General features: G+C 49.8%; 1 protein-coding gene across 2 annotated transcripts in view; it reads right to left on the bottom strand.

Moving 5' to 3' along the window:
* LARS2 (leucyl-tRNA synthetase 2, mitochondrial) overlaps positions 1-20,958 on the bottom strand; it is a 141,619-nt gene that overhangs the window by 25,252 nt on the left and 95,409 nt on the right. For both annotated transcript variants that reach the window (XM_034658171.1, XM_002912754.4), the window contains 4 exons: positions 18,729-19,012; positions 15,291-15,389; positions 12,489-12,626; positions 1,199-1,299 (listed from right to left, as the gene is read on the bottom strand). In XM_034658171.1, coding sequence (XP_034514062.1) covers positions 1,199-1,299; positions 12,489-12,626; positions 15,291-15,389; positions 18,729-19,012 — 622 coding nt within the window. The remainder of the gene's footprint in view (positions 1-1,198; positions 1,300-12,488; positions 12,627-15,290; positions 15,390-18,728; positions 19,013-20,958) is intronic.

The following is a 20,958-nucleotide window of genomic DNA, read 5'->3' as shown; positions in this document are numbered from 1 at the left end:
CATGACATCGGAACAAAGGGAGACTGAAGTTGCTTTATCTAGACTGGGGCTCAGAGAACCATTGTTCTGTTTATCCTGCATATCTCCTTCGGGCTGTAGCTACTCTTTCCAGCACTGTTGTGCAAATTAGGAAATAGTCAACTACCTGGGCAGCAGTTGAGAAGTTAGAAAAAGGTGTCCCTCTCTTGGCACCTGAGGTGCATGGTTTGGCAAGTGGCTGGACCTCAGGCCCTGCTCACTCCCCCTTGGCTGGGTGCCTTTGTGCAGTGCACACGCTGCTCAGCTGTACATGGCAGCCCTGCCCTTAACACAGACAGCACTTCACAAACAACTGAATTTATATGCCCTTTGGATTTGGCTCCTTTCCCCTCTGGTCCGTGTTGGTGAAACACTGACAATTTCTGCTTTTCCAGCTTCTTTTTCTCCCTTGGACCATTCCAAACCCTGATTTATTACTGCATTAATTAGGTAATTCCACTGATGTCTTCCACCTAAATCTTTTCTCTAGTGTTTGGCCTGGGAGGCTGCCTACCATTAGGGGGTTGTTGGGTTTACATGATTTCCTCCGTTGTGCCCTGGGTTTTCCAAACTGAATGGCCAGAGTTCTGGGCGTTTCTCACCGGTGCCCCTATGTACCCCCACTCCCATTTTCTACTGATTTCATCAGTTGGCTGGGAGCACATGACATCATCATGGTGCCACCTCAAGATGTGGTGGGAGGAACTACGCCTGAGGAAAAGTGCAGGGGAAGTCAGGGGAGTGCCAGACGGGGCTGCTCCGGGGTGCTGCAGGGGTTCGGTATCGGGGTGGCCCCGAGGTGCTGACATGCATCTCGAGACCGCCTAGGGAGAAGTGCTGGGAGTACCCCAGCCTTAGAAGAGTGTCTCTTGGGTCTGGAGGCTCTGTTCCTGAGATACGCTGTTAAACATGAGTGACGACATGAGGGGATGCCTGGGTTAACTCTGGGTCACACACAAACAAAAACCCCCGCCAGAAGTGAAAGGACACAGGATGGGGCTGGGGCTGAGGGGCGGGCAGCCATCCCAGCCCCCAGCCCACAGCAGGCTGAGGCCCGGACACCCTGGATTTTCCACCCAGCCGAGGCCCCGGGCAAACACCTGCTTTGTCAACGGCTCTCAGGCCTGGCCTCAGCTCTTCTCTGCGAGTACCTGGATGGGACCGGATGGGCCCTTCTTACCTGTGAGATCTACTTCCTCTCTCCGTAGATACTGTCCCGATGGCAGGCGGAACGTCTGCCCCTTGATAAGGCCTTGGGTCAGCAGCTTATGGAAGGGCTCTCTGAGGAGAGATAACGGGAAAAGAAATCAATGGGTGGGGATTTGAAGCATCCAGAAGACAGCAATACAAGCTTTCTCAGCCGATGGACAGAGACAGCTGCCCTTCGTGAAAGCAGGTGGGCTGGTCAACGCCACTTGGAAACCCACCTGACAAACGGCTCCTTATGAAGCAGCAATGAGAACAGCAAGCCCAACCAGCTGCCTTCCACTTGGCGAAGTGGCCGGAGTGTGAGCCTTCAGATTCGGAAGGGCCTGGATTTGGACCTGCTTCCTACTCAGTGCATCCTAGGAGCCAAGGCAAGTCCCTTACCTGTTCTTAGCACCCGTTTGCTTATCTGTCAAGTATAGGCACTAAAAGTCCGTCCAAGGGCCGTCGGGAAGATTCAAGTAAACGCCTGCCTGAAAATACCCGTCAACGTTAAAGAACCATACAAATGTCAGCAACGTGCTGAGTCCGCTGTCAGAAGGGGTCAAGGGGGGGCCGAGAGATTGAAGTTGGGGCTCTGTTCAAGCAGGCTGCTTTCCCCCTCAACCTTGTGTACAGGGCCTGCTCACATTCATTAAAAAATGTGTAAGTCATACAAATTCATCATGCATCTACCCTTCCTGTTCAAGTTCATTACCCTCCTCTTTTTAGGCCTGTCCCTACCCTGAGGAGACAGTTGTTATTAATTGTACGGTGAATATACCTGGAAAAGTCTGGAGACTTTTTTTGAATGTCTTTCCCGTACGGATGTGTATATCCAGTTTCGTATAATTTTCTTGGATTTAAATAGATCATAACGTACATACTACTTTGTGGTATTTCACGTAACCACAGGGAGGATTTTTCCACGACAGTCCGTACGGATCTATCTCAGCTTTAAACTGCTCTCTAACAGGTCTATGGTCCGGATAGATTATACTTTGGTTATAGGGCCTGGTTTTCGTCACTTTGGATGAATAGCGAAATATAAACGTCTTCTCTGAAGGGGGCAGGTAGAGGTTGACCCCTCTGCTGAAAGGGCTTGATTTCTGACGTGCGATGGTATATTCCAAAGAATCCACCCGATTCAGGTGTGAAGAATGTGAGCGAGCCCTATCCCAAACTCGCAGAAAGATCTGGGGAGACGGCGGCTCATCGCGTGGATGCGTGTTTCGCATTCATAACGGCAGCAGGTGGGGACGTGCGGCGGGAGCCGCGTTCTCCACGAGCATCGCCGGCAGCACGGGGCACCTTTCAACAGACAAGCCCTTTGGTGCTTCAAGTTCACTTACGCAAGGCGGCTCCTCTGTAGGGGCTCAAGGGACCGAGAACCTCAGAGGCCCGGCGGGCCACCCGTGTCACCGTCGTCGCAGAGGGAGGCGCTGGCTTGATTAATTTGATAGGACCCTCGTTTCTCGCACGAGGCCATCTGATGTAGATGAACCGTGTTGGCAAGTCGGGCCCCCGATGTGTGCCTGTGCGGCCCTCATCGAACAGCCGTGCGGACAGATGCAGTTTAGGGGAAACTCTCTAGCAGATTCAGGGGGTGGCGTGGAGCAAAGAGAGGGACGGGGAAAGAGAGGAGGGTCAGCTAGAAAGAAGGGATTCCTAGCCTTCGTGTTTTAAAATCTTACGAGGGTGTGTGTGCATACATGGTGGTGGTGGTGAGGTATTTTCCAAGGTGGAAAAGACCCAATATATTTAACAGTCAGGTGGAAAGGCAACACATGCTTTTGAGACCTTGTTCAAATTATCCAACGTTATTCTTCAACGTCACGGGGGCCACCCGCCACGCTAGCAAGCTGATTTGGAAGAAACCCCACACGTGCGTGTGCGCAGAAGTCACCAACGCCCTTGTTCAGGCTCTAAAATCCATCCTAACGATAAACTCTTCTGAGTCGTAAAACTGCCTTCCTCCCACCTCCCCCAGGACATTCCACTGGCAGAGCCACGTTCGGCCGCCTGACGCTCTCTGCTGCCACAGTTCCTGTGCCCCCAAGATTCCTAGAAAGCGTGAGATTTTTACATCGAAAACCACAAAAGGTTACTTGATGGTCAAACGCGCTTGGGTCGTATGCTGCGTTTGGATACGGCAGCGCCTTGAAGGAGGTGCGATGGTGTCCGCAGTCCCCCCTCTTCAGGAACACCCGCACCCACACCACGAGGAACGCGTGTCCTCGGGCCACACACACGCTTCATCCACAGCAGGTGGGGATTTGGATGCCCAAGGACCCCAGGTCTGCATCTTCCTCGGGAAGCTCAGAGAACTGTACCCACACACACTGAGCGTGTGATTTTCTCCACCATTCGCCCTATGAACCTTCCCGGGGTCTCTCTGACACTTAAACACACTCGCTCCTCACGGAGGTCACGCACATGCCCTTGGTTGTTCCCAGCATGTGCCAGGCTCCCCAGGAAACCTGGACTTCCCCTTCCCCATGGAATCAGGCATTCCCTTTTCTGTGTGGCCTCCTCTGTCCCCAGCACACACCTCCACGCCGTCCCTTGTGTCCTGCGGCGTCCGGCACACACTGCCGTGACGAGTGTGACCGGCTGTGCTGTGATTACAACATAATCCTGCCCTGCACCCACCACAGCAAGGACTATTCTCTTGTTCTTCCCTCCGTCCCCAGCACCTGGCGCTGTGCACGACAGACGGCAGGCTGAAATAATGTCCAAACACAGAGGGATGATTGAGTGCATAAATACGCATAAACAGATGCATACGCGTGGACAGTGGGACGGAGGGAGGAGGACGCTGGGGGGTTGCCCTTACTGGCTCCTGAAGCCATCTTTCCCTTCCCACCAGTGTAAGGTGGCGCTTGGATTTCAGCCCCAATACATATACTAGAGTACATATACGGCCACAGTTTTTAAACAAAATAGAAAATCATATGGCTGCTTTTTATTGGGCAGGTGAAGGAACAGACTGGACATGAACACAGTCAAAAGCACCAAGAAAGCTGAGCCGGTATTCTAGAAGGACGGGGTGCCCCCCAAACCCGGTGGCGCCTTTGCTAAGCGTCCGTGCGCTCAACAGGGTGATCTGTGTGCACACTCACGCTGCACAAGGTCATCTTCTAGATTGGAATCTTCCTCAGATAATCTTACAGCAGCCTGACAGGAAAAAAAAAAAAAAGACAACAAACCAGACCGCCACCTTCTCCCTGCTGTGCCTGATGCCAGTGGGATGAACTTTACAGTTTACGAGATTTTTTCCTTTCCTCTCTCACTCTAAGTGCATGGCTTTGGCCACTCTTAGGAGAAATAAAAAACCGGGATGGATGGGGTGCCTGGGCTTAGTCATTGGGGGTCTGCCTTTGGCTCAGGGCATGATCCCAGGGTCCTGGGATTAAGCCCCGCATCGGGCTCCCTGCTCGGCGGGAAGCCTGCTTCTTCCTCTCCCACTCCCCCTGCTTGTGTTCCCTCTCTCGCTGGCTGTCTCTCTCTCTGCCAAATAAATAAATAAGGAGGGGATAATCTGGATCCCAAAGATAAAGATGAGTAGTCTGATGAAAATCCGTAGCTTTCAGCCCCAGTAGCTTTCAGCCCCAGATGCAGCTGGGGAAGAAAACAGAATTCTGTTCTGGGTCCTGCCGGTTCTCGAGTGGCTCGATGCTGCCACCTTCTGGGAACGGACAGCGCTGAACCTGCTGGCGTCTGCCCCCAACTCCAGCCCTTCTGCCTGAGGCTGCTGTCCTCAGGCCTGATCGCCTATAATTCTTCTCCTTCTTCTTCTTCTTTTTTTTTTTTTTAAAGGAAACTGTGAGATGAAGCGCATCACACATACTGAAAAGTCTACAAGTCCCGGGGGTAAAGCTGGATGACTTTTCACAACATAAGCGCCCCTACTGATGACCCACGTGTGACCAGCCTCCCACCGTGGGCCCCACCAGCCTGGCTGCTGACGCCATCGACGAGCTCTGCCCGGTTCAAAACCACTTCTAACCCTTTCCCAGCGAGGGATCCCAGTGGCCTGTGCACACTGGAGGCTGGCCCCAGAACTCTCCTCGTTGGTGTGTCCAGTGTGGTACCAGTACCTGCACTCGGCAGATAGTAAATCGTATTGTGTAATCAGGTGAGTCACCTCCTGTCTTCCTCCTGGGAGCCCCTTCTCCATGCCTAGTTCAAGCGGACGCTCAACAGTCATTCACTGGTTTGCCCTAAATCAACTCTGTGTCCCCGAGGGAAGAAATAAACCTGCCAGCAGCAGAGGTGGGGACACCGTGCAGAGGGACGAGAGATGAAGGAAGAAAGTGGATGAAGGGCAGGCTGTAGACGTCTGGGTTCTGGTTGCGGCCGCGACCTTTTTGCAGGGAGAGGCGCAGTGAGATTTCAGACTCTGTCCATTCAAGCTCGCAGGAAGCTTGCAGGAAGGAGCAAGGGCACGAGCGTGGGAGAGGGCCCCAAGAGGGTTCCCACTGGATTTCACGGTGGGAGGGGCGCGTCCCAGCCCCTGAGTCCCGCTCATTCCCCAGTGGTTCCCCCTCCCCCCCGCCCCATCCCCCACTCTTGCAGGGAACGATCCACAGGACTCTGGGAATCCGGTTTTCATTCTCAAGGCTGAAGCTGGTCACACGCTGGTCACACGCACCCACAAGCAGTTTATCTCTGCACGAGGAGTCACACTTGTTAATCCAATCCACACGCAGGCAAGCAGCAACCGGCTACTGAGCACTCTGCTGCTAGAAGGCTTACGGTAAAATTGGCAGCCCGAGACATGCTCAGAAATAACCATCCACACCATAGGGAGGAGGCACTAGTGTGACAGGGAGGTGCAAGGTGTGGGGGAATGAGGGCCAAGGGGAGGTCAAGGGCCCTGCTGAACTTGGAACCCGGTCCCGCTGGAGCAGAGATCACATCACTGCCAAGCTCATGACTAAGATTCACAACCAGTGTAACATATACTCCCTACTTGTCCATTCATCCACTGGGCAAATGGTACTGGGAACAAATGTGTAAAAGCAACTGAGTGATCCAGTCATCATAGTGACCATGTTAGCAGAGGGTTCTAGAAGGAAGTGAAAAATCTGAAACCAGCACCAAACCCCTTCTGCCTGGAAGCATCAGAGGTCAGGGGCATTATGCCGGGCCTCTGCCTGGAGGGGCAGAGCTGGTTTCCCTGTGCTCTTGGCTCTGGCTCAGCTCTCCCACTAATATCACCCCTAGAGGTAGGGGCCTGTCTGCTCTCACCTGGCCGTAGAAGGATGGGAAGTGATGCCCTCTTCAGTACTTTCTTGACAGTGGGCACTGCCCTGAGTCAGAAATTACAACCATCGATGCCCGCTGGTCGCTGGAAGCCACCTCGGTCCCACCAAGGACGGAAGAAAAGAAGGGGGGGAGGGCAGGAGGAAGGGCAGGGTGAGCAGGTCAGTTACTATTAGGATAAACAAGGAATTTCGGAACACAGAATGAAAGGCTGTTTTAAGCGCCCTGAGGACATATCACCGCATAGAAGCAACGTGGCTAAAAGAAGCTCAGAGTCCTCAGAGCGCTAACTGGTCACTGCAGATGACATTTTACCTACTCATGAGCCCCTAGAGGGCCCGCTGCCCACGGTCCTGACCCGCTAGGTGGCTCCCATGTGGATCTGGACAGAAGAGAAAAGAAAGCCCTGGATTTCTGAAAATAGTCTCTGATGTGGACTTTTCAAGACGAGTTTGCGGACTTCCTCTTCTTCCTCGCCCCGTGCCGGCTGCGGTTGGGGGCGGAGTGTATCAGGCTGACATCATCGGCCAGTTTCTAAGTACTAAGCCACGGCTCACTCGTAAGACACCACCGTTTCTATTTCTCAGCAGCCAGCCAGCAGCATGGGAGGAGCCCCGATTAATACGGTGAGAACCAAGTAGAGCGTCTCTTTGCTTCCTTTTCCCCCCCCGAAGCTCGTTTCTGGTGTGATTAGAAAAACAGGACGGGAGCCCATGGAGCCGTCTGCGGTCAGCAGGGCTCTTTGTCCACAGCAAACCGCGCGGAGAATGTCAGCTCAGCCAAGGCAGCGTCTCCCCGGAGCTGATGAAGAGCAACAGCTCAAGTCACAAGACGCTGTGTGTACCGCAGTCTCTCACGAGGGGAGAGAAAAGGTTTCTTGATCCCAGTTCAGGGGAGACGAATCCACCCCTCACTGCAGGGTGTCCCTGGAGCTCCCAGCCCGGGGTGATGGCCAGCCAAAGCTGCTGCCTTCCCTTGCCCAGAAGCAAACTGGGAGGCTCCGTGTAGTTCCCTGCTTCCGAACACAGACTGTACAGGACTGGGTTTTTTCTATTACAAAGTTACAAAATCATTGTATAAAAAAATCCGGGAAAATCAGAAGTGCATGAGAATAGTAAAACCACCGATAAGCTTATCATCCAGAGAAAACTAGTGTGAACATGTCGGCACAATTTTTTCTAGCCGCCTCTCTTGCTTTGGGTTATGCATATATAAGTACATTTAAAGGCAGAGAGACCCCAATCGCATCTATGATTTTGTATCTTGCTTTTTTTTTTTTCCAGTTCTAAGCACTTCAGATGCATTTCCTCATGTTATTAAACAGTCCATATAATATAATTTTAAAGAGTTGTGCAAGAGTCCTACATAGAGATGGGCTAGATTTTATTTGCCCTTTCTCAGACTTTTGAGGCATTGAGATTGTATCCAAACTTTTAGCTACCCGAACAGTTTGGTGCGTAAGTTTGCATTTCTGATTATTTCCTTAGGCTGGATTTCTAGAAGTACAATTAGCGTGTCCAAAAGTGTGAATATTTTAAAGGCTCTCACTCCGTATTGTCAAACTGCTTTTCCTAACGGCTGTTCCGAACTGCCTTCCTGTAGCAAACGAGGTCCCGGGCTCTGCTATATGCAAAATGGCACCTCACTGCTGTTTCATTTGTATTTCTTTGACTACCAGTGAGGGCAACATCGTAGAGCATGCTTCTCAGTCATTCCTGTATCTTCTTTTGCAGATTTCCTGCTGACATTAATTCTGGCTTGATCGTTAACCTGTACTCCCGACCCACAACAGCACCGTGCTGTCCCATGCGGGGGGGGGGGCACACCCACCCCCAAGAGCAGCTTCTTGCAGCCGGTCAAGAGACCTCTGAAAAGCTCAGAGTCCACACTGAGGGGTGCAAGTGTGAAAGAGGCCCAGGACTCATTTAGAAAACAGGGAAGAGTATTAGATCTGCATAAACCGCTGTGGTTTATACTTGATGAAACTGACCAGGATTAGAGTGAATCCAGAGCTCAGAGGCGATGGAATTGCTGACCTAGGAGGCCCCCGAGAACCAAAGGGGTTACCCGTCCAGACCCCCCACATGAGCGCGGGACAGAGGCCTCGGGCTCCCAGGCTAGAGCTACTGCTTTTACTCAACTTTTTAAAGATTTTACTTATTTATTTGAGAGAGAGCGAGACATGAGCAGGGGGGAGGAGTCAGAGGGAGAGGGAGAAGCTGACTTCTCACTGAGCAGGGAGCCTGACTCAGGACCCAACTCCAGGACCCTGGGATCATGACCTGAGCTGAATGCAGATGCCCAAGCGACTGAGCCACCCAGGCATCCCGAATCTCACTGTCTTGTAAAGAATCTTTAAAAATGCACGCAAAATACTGCATAGATGTGTTTCAATTCACATCATCTAGCCGCCCCTTAAAGTTGATGGTAAAGCAAGTTCCGGGTGTAGCTGGAAGCTCGGCAAACTAGAGATTCAGCTGAACAGGTACAAAGTCATACCCCAAACCGTACTCTACAATTACATCAGAATGCTGCAAACATTTTTCCTCCTCGAATATAGTTTTGAAACCACTGGACAGGAGTTCTGAAAGTAGCCAGGGCTTGTCTTCTATTTTAAAATAGCTAGCCAATGAATCATTTATTGTTTTGTTCATTGCCCCTACAAATAACTGTGTAAGCTGGAGAAATGTGCCCCGGGGCCAGAAATCATTTACGGTCTTTGTTTCTAGACCTAGAAGGAAACATTTCTCGTGTTATCTTTTCTCTCTATCCCAAGGGGAACACTTCCTTTGAAAAACAGAAACTTTTCTTTCCTTTTTTTTTTTTTAAAGTAGGCTCCATGCCCAACATGGGGCTTGAACTCACGACCCTGAGATCAAGAGTCGCATGCTTCACCAACTGAGCCAGCTGGCGCCCCGAAAACCATACACTTTTATATGTTTATATCAAGGAGTTACACTGAATTTATTTAAACAAATATTCACTGAGAATGTACACTGTCCAGGATACTGTCACGGCAATAGGACACAATTCCCATCCTCAGGGGTAATTTTTATCTGGTGAGGTAAAGAAGTTTCCACAGAATGGTAAATCCTTTAACCCAAGGCACAAACATTTCGACTGCAGATTAATGCTGTTAATGTGTTCACTGTTCTTCTGATGAAGATCAGTTTATTTCTACACATGAAGGGTTCTGGGACTAATGAGAAGAAAATGATTTTAAGCATTTAATTTGTAAACTAAATGCATTTTTTTAAAGATTTTATTTATTTATTCGACAGAGATAGAGACAGCCAGCGAGAGAGGGAACACAAGCAGGGGGAGCGGGAGAGGAAGAAGCAGGCTCATAGCGGAGGAGCCTGATGTGGGGCTTGATCCCATAATGCCGGGATCACGCCCTGAGCCCAAGGCAGACGCCTAACCACTGTGCCACCCAGGCGCCCCTAAATGCATTTTCTGTACAGTAGACCTTTAATGTGTGTGTGCCTGCAGAGAGAGAGGGAGCAGGTCTGAGCGTGGGGTGAAGGGAGGGGGCATCTGGGTGGCTCAGTTGGTTAAGCGTCTGCCTTTGGCTTAGCTCACGATCTCAGGGCCCTGGGATCGAGTCCTATGTCAGGTTCCCCGCTCAAAGGGGAGTCTGCTTCTCCCTCTCCCTCTGCTCCCCCCTTCCTTGTGCGCTGTCTCTCGCTCGCTCGCTCTCTTTCTCAAATAAATTAATAAAATCTTTAAAGATATTATTTTTTTATTTATTTGACAGAGATAGAGACAGCCAGTGAGAGAGGGAACACAAGCGGGGGGGTGGGAGAGGAAGAAGCAGGCTCATAGCAGAAGAGCCCGATGTGGGGCTCGATCCCATAACGCTGGGATCACGCCCTGAGCCGAAGGCAGACGCCCAACCGCTGTGCCACCCAGGCGCCCCAAGAAAATCTTTAAAAAAATATTTTTGTGGAATGTCACAGGATGAATCTGAAATTCATATGGAAGGACAGAGGTCCAATTACAGCCAAGATACTCCTAAAAAAAAGAACAAAGAGGAAGGACTACCCTTACCAAACCGTAAGACTTGTAAAACTAAAATAACAAAGCCAGGAAATAACTATCAGAGCAAAAAGCAAACAGACCAACAGACAGAATAAAGCTCCTATGAACAGGCCTTTTGCATATATACGAAAACCTGACTGTGATAGGAGAGAGCACTAAAGATCCATGAGGAAATGCATGGACTGGCCCATTAATGGTACTGACACACTAAAGGCAACAGCCATAAAGGAAAAGATTATTAAAACTTATTGCGTTAAGAGTTTCTGCGCATCAAAAGACACCATAAAAGTAAGAGAAACTAAGAACTGGGAAAAATGTTTGCCATACATATAGCTGGAAAAGGAGGAGCAACCAGAATATTTTAAAAATTCCTACAATCAAGGGGCGCCTGGGTGGCTCAGTCAGTGAAGCATCCGACTCTCGATCTCAGCTCAGGTCTTGATCTCTGATCTCAGGACCGTGAGTTCAAGCCCCACGCTGGGCTCCATGTTGAGCGTGGAGCCTACTTAAAAAAAAAATTCCTACAATCACTCCAAGCAACCCAGAAAAGAAGGGTGAAGGACACAAATAGGGATTTAATGGAAGAGAAAGCACAGAGGTCCCTAAACATATTAAAAACATGCTAAACATCATTAAGTGAGCAGTGTCTTTCAATTCAAACATAATCCACCAACTGATCCATTACATAAGCAATGCTGACGTGATGAAGACGTGTGGGGATGGGAACCCCCATCTCTGCTGGTATGAGTATGGGTTTTTTTGTTTGTTTTGCTTTTTTTTTTTGGTATGAGAATGCTCATACAGTTTGGTTCATCACTGCACAAAACACTCCAACAACCATTAATGGCACTGTGGACACAGAAATCAAGTTCCGCACTAGACATTCCACTCCACGTGACGGAATGCCCTACAGCAGTGAAACGGGAATAGGACATAACGCTATGCACCAGTATGGATGAATCCCCAAAAATGCTGAGCGGGGAAAGCAAGAGAGAGTACGCGAAATATGATGCCACTTACGTGAAGTTCAAACACAAGAAAACCAAACAATACATCCTGTTTAAAAATATAGAGAGGTGATACATTTAATACAGAAAATTAATAGTTCAGGATTTTAGGACAGGGGTTGGCTGGGGGAGGGGCAGCGGGTAGGGAGATGGTCTGACTGGATAGGGGCCCCTGCGTATTCTAAGGAAACTGTAATACTCTTTCTTAAACTGAGAAGGGGGTACGGAGATGTTCACTTTATTCTTTAAATTGTATAAGACATTAAATACACCATATAAATATATATATACATATATAATATATACAAATATATATGCAAATATATGTATATATTTATATTAAATATTAATATATAAACACAATGTATTAAATATATTATATATGCAAATATGTATTTACATATATATTTATGTATGTATGCATTTACATGTTGTATTTCATGGGAAAAAAGCGTGCACAGACACCTTTCTGACCATAATGGTGAACAGGTTACAGGCCAACATGAAGAACATTTATCAATGGATTTACAGTGTGATCCTCCAGCTTTAATCCATTACCTACTTTCAGCAGAATGATCTATCAAGGCAGGATTCAATCAAGCTTAGAAAAAGAGCTTGCATCGCATGGCCAGAGGATACACACGACCTCAAACGAGAAGCTGTAAAAAGCCCTACAATGTGATGAACTGCTTCTCTCGGCCTCAGAAGTCAAAATCTCCATTAATTAACTCAGCTAAACAGACAAGAGCTGAAGGCCAGACTCTACGCGGGCCTGCCATCATCACACGCCAGAACTATGATTAAGTAACAGACACGCACTTCAAACGGCTCAGGCCGACAGTGACCGCGAAAGGACGCTTGAGAAACAGAGGTCTTCCACTACACGTGTTTCCCTTGCTCCGGAAGAACCTGCCTGCAGTTGTCGTTCACGGAACTGAATTCTTTTGCCGAGTGGTATTAAGCGCTCACCTGTGTTTGACCATTTTTTGATCGTGGCAGAAATGACTGAAGAATCTCGCATAGAACAAATGCATGACGGCGTGCTCCTTCCCTCCAATGTACAAATCCACAGGCATCCAGTAATCTGCCAAGGCTGCGTTAAAAGGGCTGCAAGAGAGAGAAATGGTCACTTTTTACAAACCCGCTTTGCCACAAGAGCACAAATTAGATAGACCTATTACAACTCGCATATGCCCCGAGACAAATGAAGTGCGAGAAAAACAGTGATTTTTCTTTTTAAAGTATAATAAGAGAAAGGCTGATATAATAAAACAGAAAAAAAAGTCAGGATGGTGTGAAATTATGAAATTTGTAAAAACTGTTTCAGAAGCCATTACTGACATTTTAACAAATGCCATTTTCATGTCAAATGAGGACAAAAGGAAAACACACAGCAGCATTAAAAAAGGTATTTCTGTGCAAAAGGTATTTCCGTAAGATGTGTATTTGAGTATCTGGATTTCTATTTTAATTTTTATTATGATTAGGCAAATTGGGATTTGTGAGTTCTCACCAATAGGGGGCAATGTGGTTTTTACAAAGGAGATTAACACGCAGCCACTAAATATTCATTTTAAAACAGAAATTCCACCTTATTTTTAAGAGCAGCCTTAAAATATGGATAGTCAGCAAGAGCCCTGTATACGGTCTGCTGCGCGCAAGGAGCGTATTAGGGTAACGCACACAAAAATCCCCGACGTCTGCCTCTCACCTCATAGATAATGTCAGCAACAGAAATCCTACGACAAAGGCTTCCTCAGACTGGTCCTAAAGGATGCTGGGGAGTAAAGGAAACACCGCTGCCCTCTAGTCTCTGGCTGGGACTCTCGAGAGGGGAGTCTGAGTGTGCAGAAGTGCGTGTGTGTGTGTGTGCATGTGTGTGTGCACGCACGTGTTGTGGGGAGGGGAGCAGAGCCGGTTGAGCTCCTTCAATCTCAGGAGAATGTGCTTCCTCGAGATCATCCAATGAAGTAAACCTCTGCCTTTGAAGGATTTGTATTCCATGGTTTCAAAGATTCGGAAATTCTCTTCCCTACACCTCAAGGTACTTCTTTTTCCCAGCCTGGACTGGGCTCAGGCGGCCAGCAAGCAGGGAGGCCTGGCCCACCGCCCCGCATTTGCATCGTAATGGAGCTTGCTTTTCTTCAGTCACTAGGCCGGAATTCTGGTAAAATTAAAACAATTTTTTTTTCCTTTGTGAACAAGCGTTCCTCAGAAAAATCCAACTTCGAATCCAAGGGACGGAAAAGAAAGGGAGGTCAAGGGGGGGGACGGTGCTCATCCTGAAAGCAAGTGTGGGCATTTCCATGTGGAAAGTGGCTGTTGCTCGGATCCATGGTTTACCAGGGAACCAAACAAGGAGAACTCGAGCTGGTGCTGAAACCAGCAGCTGCCTTTTATGAGGCAAAAGATGTGCTAAGTGGTATTCCCAGATGGGAGGCTGTGAAGGCCTCAGACGTCTCTCCCGGTCCAGGGTCCATCCGTGATGGAGAGCTGCCATCATCTGTGAGAAGAGCTTCCTTTGAAGCATTCTGACAGGTAGGGCCTGACTGTCTTCTGAGCAGCTGATGCTGGACAGAAGGCACCGACAGCCCCTTCTAGAAGGAACTATCAGAGGAGGGGACAGAAATCACAGGGCTGCAGGGCAGGACTCTGGCTGGGGGGAGGGCAGGAGTGCTCATCTCACTGGAAATGTATTAGTTTACAACCACTGAAGAGATAAGGGGGGCATTTTTATACATGGACTTCGGGGTTTGAGGGCAATGGTTCTCCTATGGACGAGAGCAAACGAGCAAGGTCTTTGAAGCACATGGTGGCCGTTTTCCTGAGCTCTGTGATTGCTTTCTTGTGCTCATTCTCTTTACCCCTCTCCCTACGGCCCTCTTCCCCTTATTCACATGTTTACCTTTGTCTAAGAAATCTGCCTATGGCTGAAAACTCAGATTGTGGTGAGAGTCTGTCGTTTCAACACTGGTCCCCCACCCCCACCTTCATGAGCCCCCCCCACCTCCCCCCACCTTCGCCACTTGGAATTCTGTAGCTGTTTCTTTGGGCAACTATACTCTTTATTATCAATTTTAGAAATTACTGTGTGTATGTGACAAGAGGCAATGCTTCCTAGCTCCCTCACGCTCCCTACTTCCTTCCCTCCCATCACTTTTGTCTGTTAAGTAAACTGCATTACAACTTTATAACCCCATAAATGCAGTTCACCACAGGGCCATGAAGGGGATTACGACAACAGCATTTTCTTCCTTCTTTGGTTTTTTATTTTCCTCGTACTTGGGATTTGCCTGGCTGTGAAGCCTCTAATTTGATAATCTGACACACTCCCTTAGGAAGGCCTGTTTCAAGGGGCACGGCTGACCAGCTGTTTCCAGCTGCGGTGCCCTTGGAACCCCTCAGTGTCCCTGCCAGCCCCTACTCTCCCAGAGGAAGGGGACCCGAGCAGAGACACCTTTGCCGTACCTGGGAATCTCTGCGGAACAAGCGGTGCTCGGGGCTTCCCGTCGGCCCGGCTGAGACTTCCTCAGAGCTGCACTGTGGTCTAAGACTCTTCTAACCCAACTCTCCTTCCTTCCCCCCTACTCGCTTCTCAGATGTGGGACCTGCACGGTGGTCTAAGGGCTCTCCCCACCAACGCCTGCTCCGTCCCCCGATCCTTTCGGGCGCTGCCCCCGGGAAATCGCTCACATACAGAATTCTGTCTTGGTGCCTGCTTCTTGAAGAACCCAAACTGACAGACGCTCGAAGGACGCAGCAAGGCCTTACCTCTGGGTATTCTGTGGGTCAGTATATCTGAAATAGTACCAAGCAGAATCGACAAAGGTATCCATCGTGTCTGTCTCTCTCTTGGCGGCTCCCTTGCACCTACGAAATAAAGGAAGTTCATCAACTGGATTCTTCTTCGGTTTTAATGCAGTGCTCCACCGGCTTTTGAGAAAGCGATGGCAATTCGGTATCCGTTTTAGAATGTCACAAGAACAATGCCTCATCATGGATTCAGAGAACGCTCTCCTTTTGTGTTGTTTAGTACAGGATGTTTTCAGGAAATTTACAAATAAAAATTTAAATCTTCAAAAATTAAAAGCCTTATTCTCCACTGGGCTGAATTTTACCTGGTAGAAAAATCTAACAACCTAAGTGGATAAGCCAGGAGTGTCTCTCTTACATGTTAACTTCTATTTTAGGCATGTCAAGATGCCTTCAGCCAATGCCTGCTTTGTGATACCTAGGAAGCAAATCAATTTACGAAGAGAAGCTGAAAACCACACGGAGACGTCGTGCTAAAGAATGAACCTGGGTTTTCTCTATCTCTGCAAGGGCTGGGGGTGCAGAAATAGAAACCCATTAGGGTGACCTTGGGAAGAGACGTCACCTTGGGGGCCGTGGTGTGCTGGGGCCAATCCATAGCGGCTTTTGAGAATCAACGGTTGGCACCTCTTCCCAACGCAGTGACAAGTGATGTCAAGTTCGCCGCCTGAAACTAGCCCTTGGTGGAAGTATGTATACTACAGAAATCAACAAACACCACCAATCAGGGGCTCCCCTCCAACGTACCCACCGCTGAAGGACACGATACAGAAGGGTGAAGATAGCCCACTGTTCCAGAAAGCAAACGAAGCAAGATGCCTGATGTATGAAGAGCTGAAAAGAGAAAGTGATTCTCATGTTCAGGACGGGGATGCCTTGGGGAGGACTAAGGTTCCGGAAGGGCCCAAGTGCTGAACCGGTTCCGAAGCACGTGTCCAGTGTGATGGGCCTGTGGGATGGCACGAACTGGGTGCAAAAAACCCCACAACTTCTAGGAACCCAACAGAGGGTGCCGTTAGTCAAGCCTAGCCTAGGAGGGGCCCGACCCCCTGAGGACTCCTCAAGGCCTGGAGCACCACTGCATGCAATGAGCCAGCGACTATCAGCTACGGACAGCTGACGGGGGCCCTTTGGGGCAGTGAGAACAAGCTGGAGAAGATGGTTCTGCCTCCAGGTTCTCCCTCTTGAGCCTTGGAAGAGGGACCAACCGCCCTTCTAAATGCTGTCCTTCTGGCAGTCTCAGTCCTTGGGGGTTCTGGGAGATTTTGAAGACGGACACAAGGAGCCCCAAGAGGAACGGATGAATCTTCTGCTAATTTTGCATGCAAGGGCAAGAGTCTGCTTTTAATTTAAAAATAAAAGAAGGCCTGCATTTATATCTTGCATCTGGGAAGCAGTTCATACTGGCTTTACAAATCGTACTGAAGGAAAGAGCCACCCCCTGCCACCTCCCACTTATTAAATAGAAGTGGCCGAGCAGAGACACAGGAGTCCCAGATCCTTGGGGCCCTGGGACTCACAGGGGCCTCCCTCTGGGAGCAGTGGTGGTCCCCGGGGTTGGGGGCAGATGTTGATGGGAGAGAGCCCGAGGGAATCCTGTTTCCTATCACCCAGGGCTGCTACAAGACACTGATCTCCACAGTGCATCTCTAAATTAAAGCCAGATCTTTTTATGGAGAGAGCAATCAGCCAGAACACAGACACTATTTCGGGAAATAATTACAAGATAAAGGTTACTTCTTCCTCACCATCGGGGCAAGGTGTACAAGTCAGGATGAACATGATCAACAGAGTCATGTCTGCCTGCAACTTGCCATGCTGATTTTCTTTGTAATGGTCACGTGGGACTTGAGGACAACCAACGCGTCTTACTGCCGCCACTAAAGGCTGGTTACGTGGCACAGGCTACTTGGTAAGTGGAAGGGACAGGTGATGGTGACAGGGACAACAGTATGATCGTCCTTGGCTCCAACGGTACGAACAGTAAGAGTGGGAGCAAACAGTAAGAGTGGGTGCAGGCATGGAGCCAAACGCTTCCCCAGCATTCTCTCCTTTAATCCCCAGGAACTCTGGGATTTTGAGGTAGAGACTATGCGTGTCCCCATTTTGCAGATGAGTAACCAAAATTCAGGGAGGTGAAGAAATCCACCCAAGGTCTTAGAGCTCAGGAACAAGGAATCCACATCTGTTGGGCTCTGCAACCGTGCCTGGCCACGCTGGTTCCGTGACTGTCGGTCCTGGACGCTCACTAGAGTCAGCCAGGGAGCCTTGACCAACACCACGGCCTGGGCTCTGCCCTCCAGGAATCCGCAGCCAGGGTCGGAAGCCTTATCCCCACCAGACGGGCCCTAGGGAGCTGATCTGGTGTGCTGAAGGCCACCAACGTCTCTGGCAGGGAAGCCCTTTTCTCACCGCTCGTTAATAAAGAGGGCGTGATATTTTCTCCTGGAGCCCACGATTCTACCCTGCAAAGGCCCAGAGCCCCCTCTGTTCCTGCCCACAAGCCCCATCTCAAATCTTTAAAACCACCTGGGTGAGAACCTGGGAGGATGACGGTAACACTTCCATTTACTGGACGGTTTGTTAGGCAACACTGTGCAGGATTGCGGGTGTTAATTCCGGTCTTCTGAGCAGCCCTTTGAGGGGGTTATTTTAGTTTCCGATAAGAAAATCGAAGCTCAGAGAAGTTACGTGACTTTCCCAAGGTCACACAGCCAGGGCCACGATTCGAATCCATTATTGTCTGACTCCCCAGCCTGGGCCGTGCAACCACTAGGGTTACCTGATTACCAACCTCGTGACTCAGCTCTGTACCGGCAGAGGGCCAAATTATTTTAACATCCTCGTCGTGATCGACAAGGCAGAGACAAATGGCTTCTCCATAGAAGGAAGCAGGAAGACGCTGGAGCTGGGCTTCGTTATTTATTTGTTTAATCAGCTGGTATGGTATCCCAAAAATCATTTGAGATACACCAGTGAACTAACAGTAAAACACAATCCTACTTCCAAAACGAGAAGATGTTCCTGTGTCTTAAAGAATGAAACCCCTGCACACACATCCGCCCCCGGAGCTACCATTCTGCGGCGTGTGTAAAAATCTCCACTGTTATCAGCGACTAGGTGGGAAAACAAAAGCAGAAAACATTTTTCTCTCATCTCCAAGAAGCTCTCTGGAATATGAAATGGAAGAAAGTGGTCTTTTACAAAGTCATGATGAAAACATGTAGCTTTCCATCGGATGGCAGGTGTTTCTGGTAAAGATGTGAGTTGCCAGAATGACCCAGGGTGTTCTTTTCAGTCTGATGGGAGTGCCGGAAAAAGGGAGCAGAGAGCCTGAAACTCCAGTGGGGTGCTGGGGCCACAGACGACACCACGGCTGGGGATGCAGTTCCTTACCTAGGACAGGCACAGTTCACCCAATCCGAAGCCGCGGCCAGCGGGGAGCCTCCCCTGCCGGTGAAAGATGCGATGCGGGGCAAGGTCACGGGCAAATCCTGCAGTGGCACGGGCACGGGGCCGCAGGCCGGGCAGTGGACCACGGGGATGGGCGTGCCCCAGTACCGCTGTCGCGAGATCAGCCAGTCCTTCAGTTTGTTGCTTGTCACGTCTCCACCTACCCCCTTCCTCCGGGCTTGCTGAGTCAAGGCTAGAAACGCATCCTGCCGGCTCATGCCTGTGAACTGCGAGGGAAAGGAGAGAGATCCAAGGCTTCCTTCCACAAGGACAAGCTGTCACCCGCCACCGCAGCACCTCCCCCTCCCCAAGACTGCTGTTTTTATGTGTAGTCTGTGCAGAGCCGTGTGGTGACTTCATGAGCCCCAGGCGCCTTCACCTCTGTGGCCCCCTCCTCCTTAGGATAGCTTGGTTTTTTTTAAATAAAGATTTTTATTTATTTGAGAGAAAGAGAGAACGAGCGGGGGGGGCAGTGGGAGAGAGAGAGAGAGAAGCAGATTCCCTACTGAGCAGGAAGCCTGAGGCAGGGCTCAATCCCAGGACCCCAGGACCATGACCTGAGCCGAAGGCAGACCAACGCTTAACGACTGAGCCACCCAGGCGCCCCATTCTTAGGAAGTATTAAAATTATGTTTTATAACTATACTGCAAGAAGAAGAACATTATTTTGACCCTAAAAATTCACTTTTTTCCCCTCTGATTTCAGAAGAAATTAACATCTCTTCGGGGACCCCCTAAAAGTACCATGAGCCCGAGGAACTGTGTCCGCCGTGTCTCACGGGCAAACCAGTCCTGGTTCTGCGGCTCCCCTTATCACCTGAGCCCCGAGACAGGGCAGGGTCTGTCAGCACTGAGCTGCCAGCAGAGAGCTGCATGGTATGTACTTCTAATGATGAGTCCCCTGTTGGGGGAAAAAAATAATCCAGAAAAGAAAATTCAATACCCTAATGTAGAAGTAATTCAGGCAAGCAGGGGAATGAACTGGGGCCACAGCTGGATGGACCCGAACCACGCCTTCTATATTTAAACGCTCCCATTTTATAGAGAGCAGAGCACAACGCTGAAAGTAGGAAAAAGCAATTCTCTCTTCGCCCAACGCTTTTCAGAGAACCAAGCTAATGATGAGAATAGAGCCAGCATGAACGCCGGCAGGGGATCGTGGGTACCTTGGAATTGGTTCACTGCGGACGGACTGCATCCCTACTACGTGCCAGGCTTCGGCGAGGCGTTGGGGGCACAAAGATAAAGATGCTCTGCCGCTTGCCCCCTGCCCGCAAGGAGCTGATGGTCACGAGGCATAAAGACCTAAGTAGAGTGACCCCCTCCCTGGGGTCTGCAGTGTCTTCTGACGTACACACCGAGCTTGCTACCAAGGAAGCACGCACCCCCTGGGAGGCATCTTCGAAGCTCCGCACTCCCGCCTTCGTGTCATTACGGGGCACGTGGTCGCAAGCTCTCTAGAAAGACTGCCTTCTCCATGGATCACTGTGTCCACATTCCAGAAGCTCACAGATGACAGGAGCCCCTTACCACCTGTTCTCCTTCCATCCACTGGAAGAAGTCCTTACCCCGGACATTCAGTCGAGAGCCAGGGGAGGATTGAACAGACCACCTGAAGCCCTCTGAGGAAGCCCGGGAGCACAATTAACGTCAGTCCTATACGAAGGACAGGGCAGCTCTCTGGGCACTTCAGAAGCCGACTTCTGGCCACGAGTGTCCCCTTTCTTGCGCTGCAGAGAGAGATTGAGGGCTCCCTAACAGGCGCCTTGGCGTGGCTCCACCTCCAGCGAGGCTCCAACACAGTCTAAAGGAGGGTTTAGGGTTCAACAACTCAGAGCATCTTACTACCATTTACATCGTGAGGGCACAAACGTGAGGTCAGGAAACGCTGTCACTCAGGGAAGGAAAAAAACCCGGCCATACTCTTTCATTTTTTATATCGATCTATATACATATCTATAACATATCCTCTAGCCACGTGATCCCAAACCTGAAAATCCCGGATCCTCAGGTCTAATTGAATCAGGATCACCCAGGCTGGGGCCAGTGAGGCCTGTGTTCCTGGTCCAGGGACCAGACTTTGAGTAGCAAGGCTGTGGGCCAGCGATTCTCAACGTGTGGGTCCTCGATCAGTAGCAGCACCTGAACACTTGTTAGAAATGCGTGTTCCTGG

This window comes from Ailuropoda melanoleuca, chromosome 4 (assembly GCF_002007445.2).
Source record: "Ailuropoda melanoleuca isolate Jingjing chromosome 4, ASM200744v2, whole genome shotgun sequence".
Classification (NCBI taxonomy): Eukaryota; Metazoa; Chordata; class Mammalia; order Carnivora; family Ursidae; genus Ailuropoda; species Ailuropoda melanoleuca.
The sequence above is the reverse complement of the archived record's forward strand: the minus strand, read 5'-3'. Positions and strand labels throughout refer to the sequence as shown.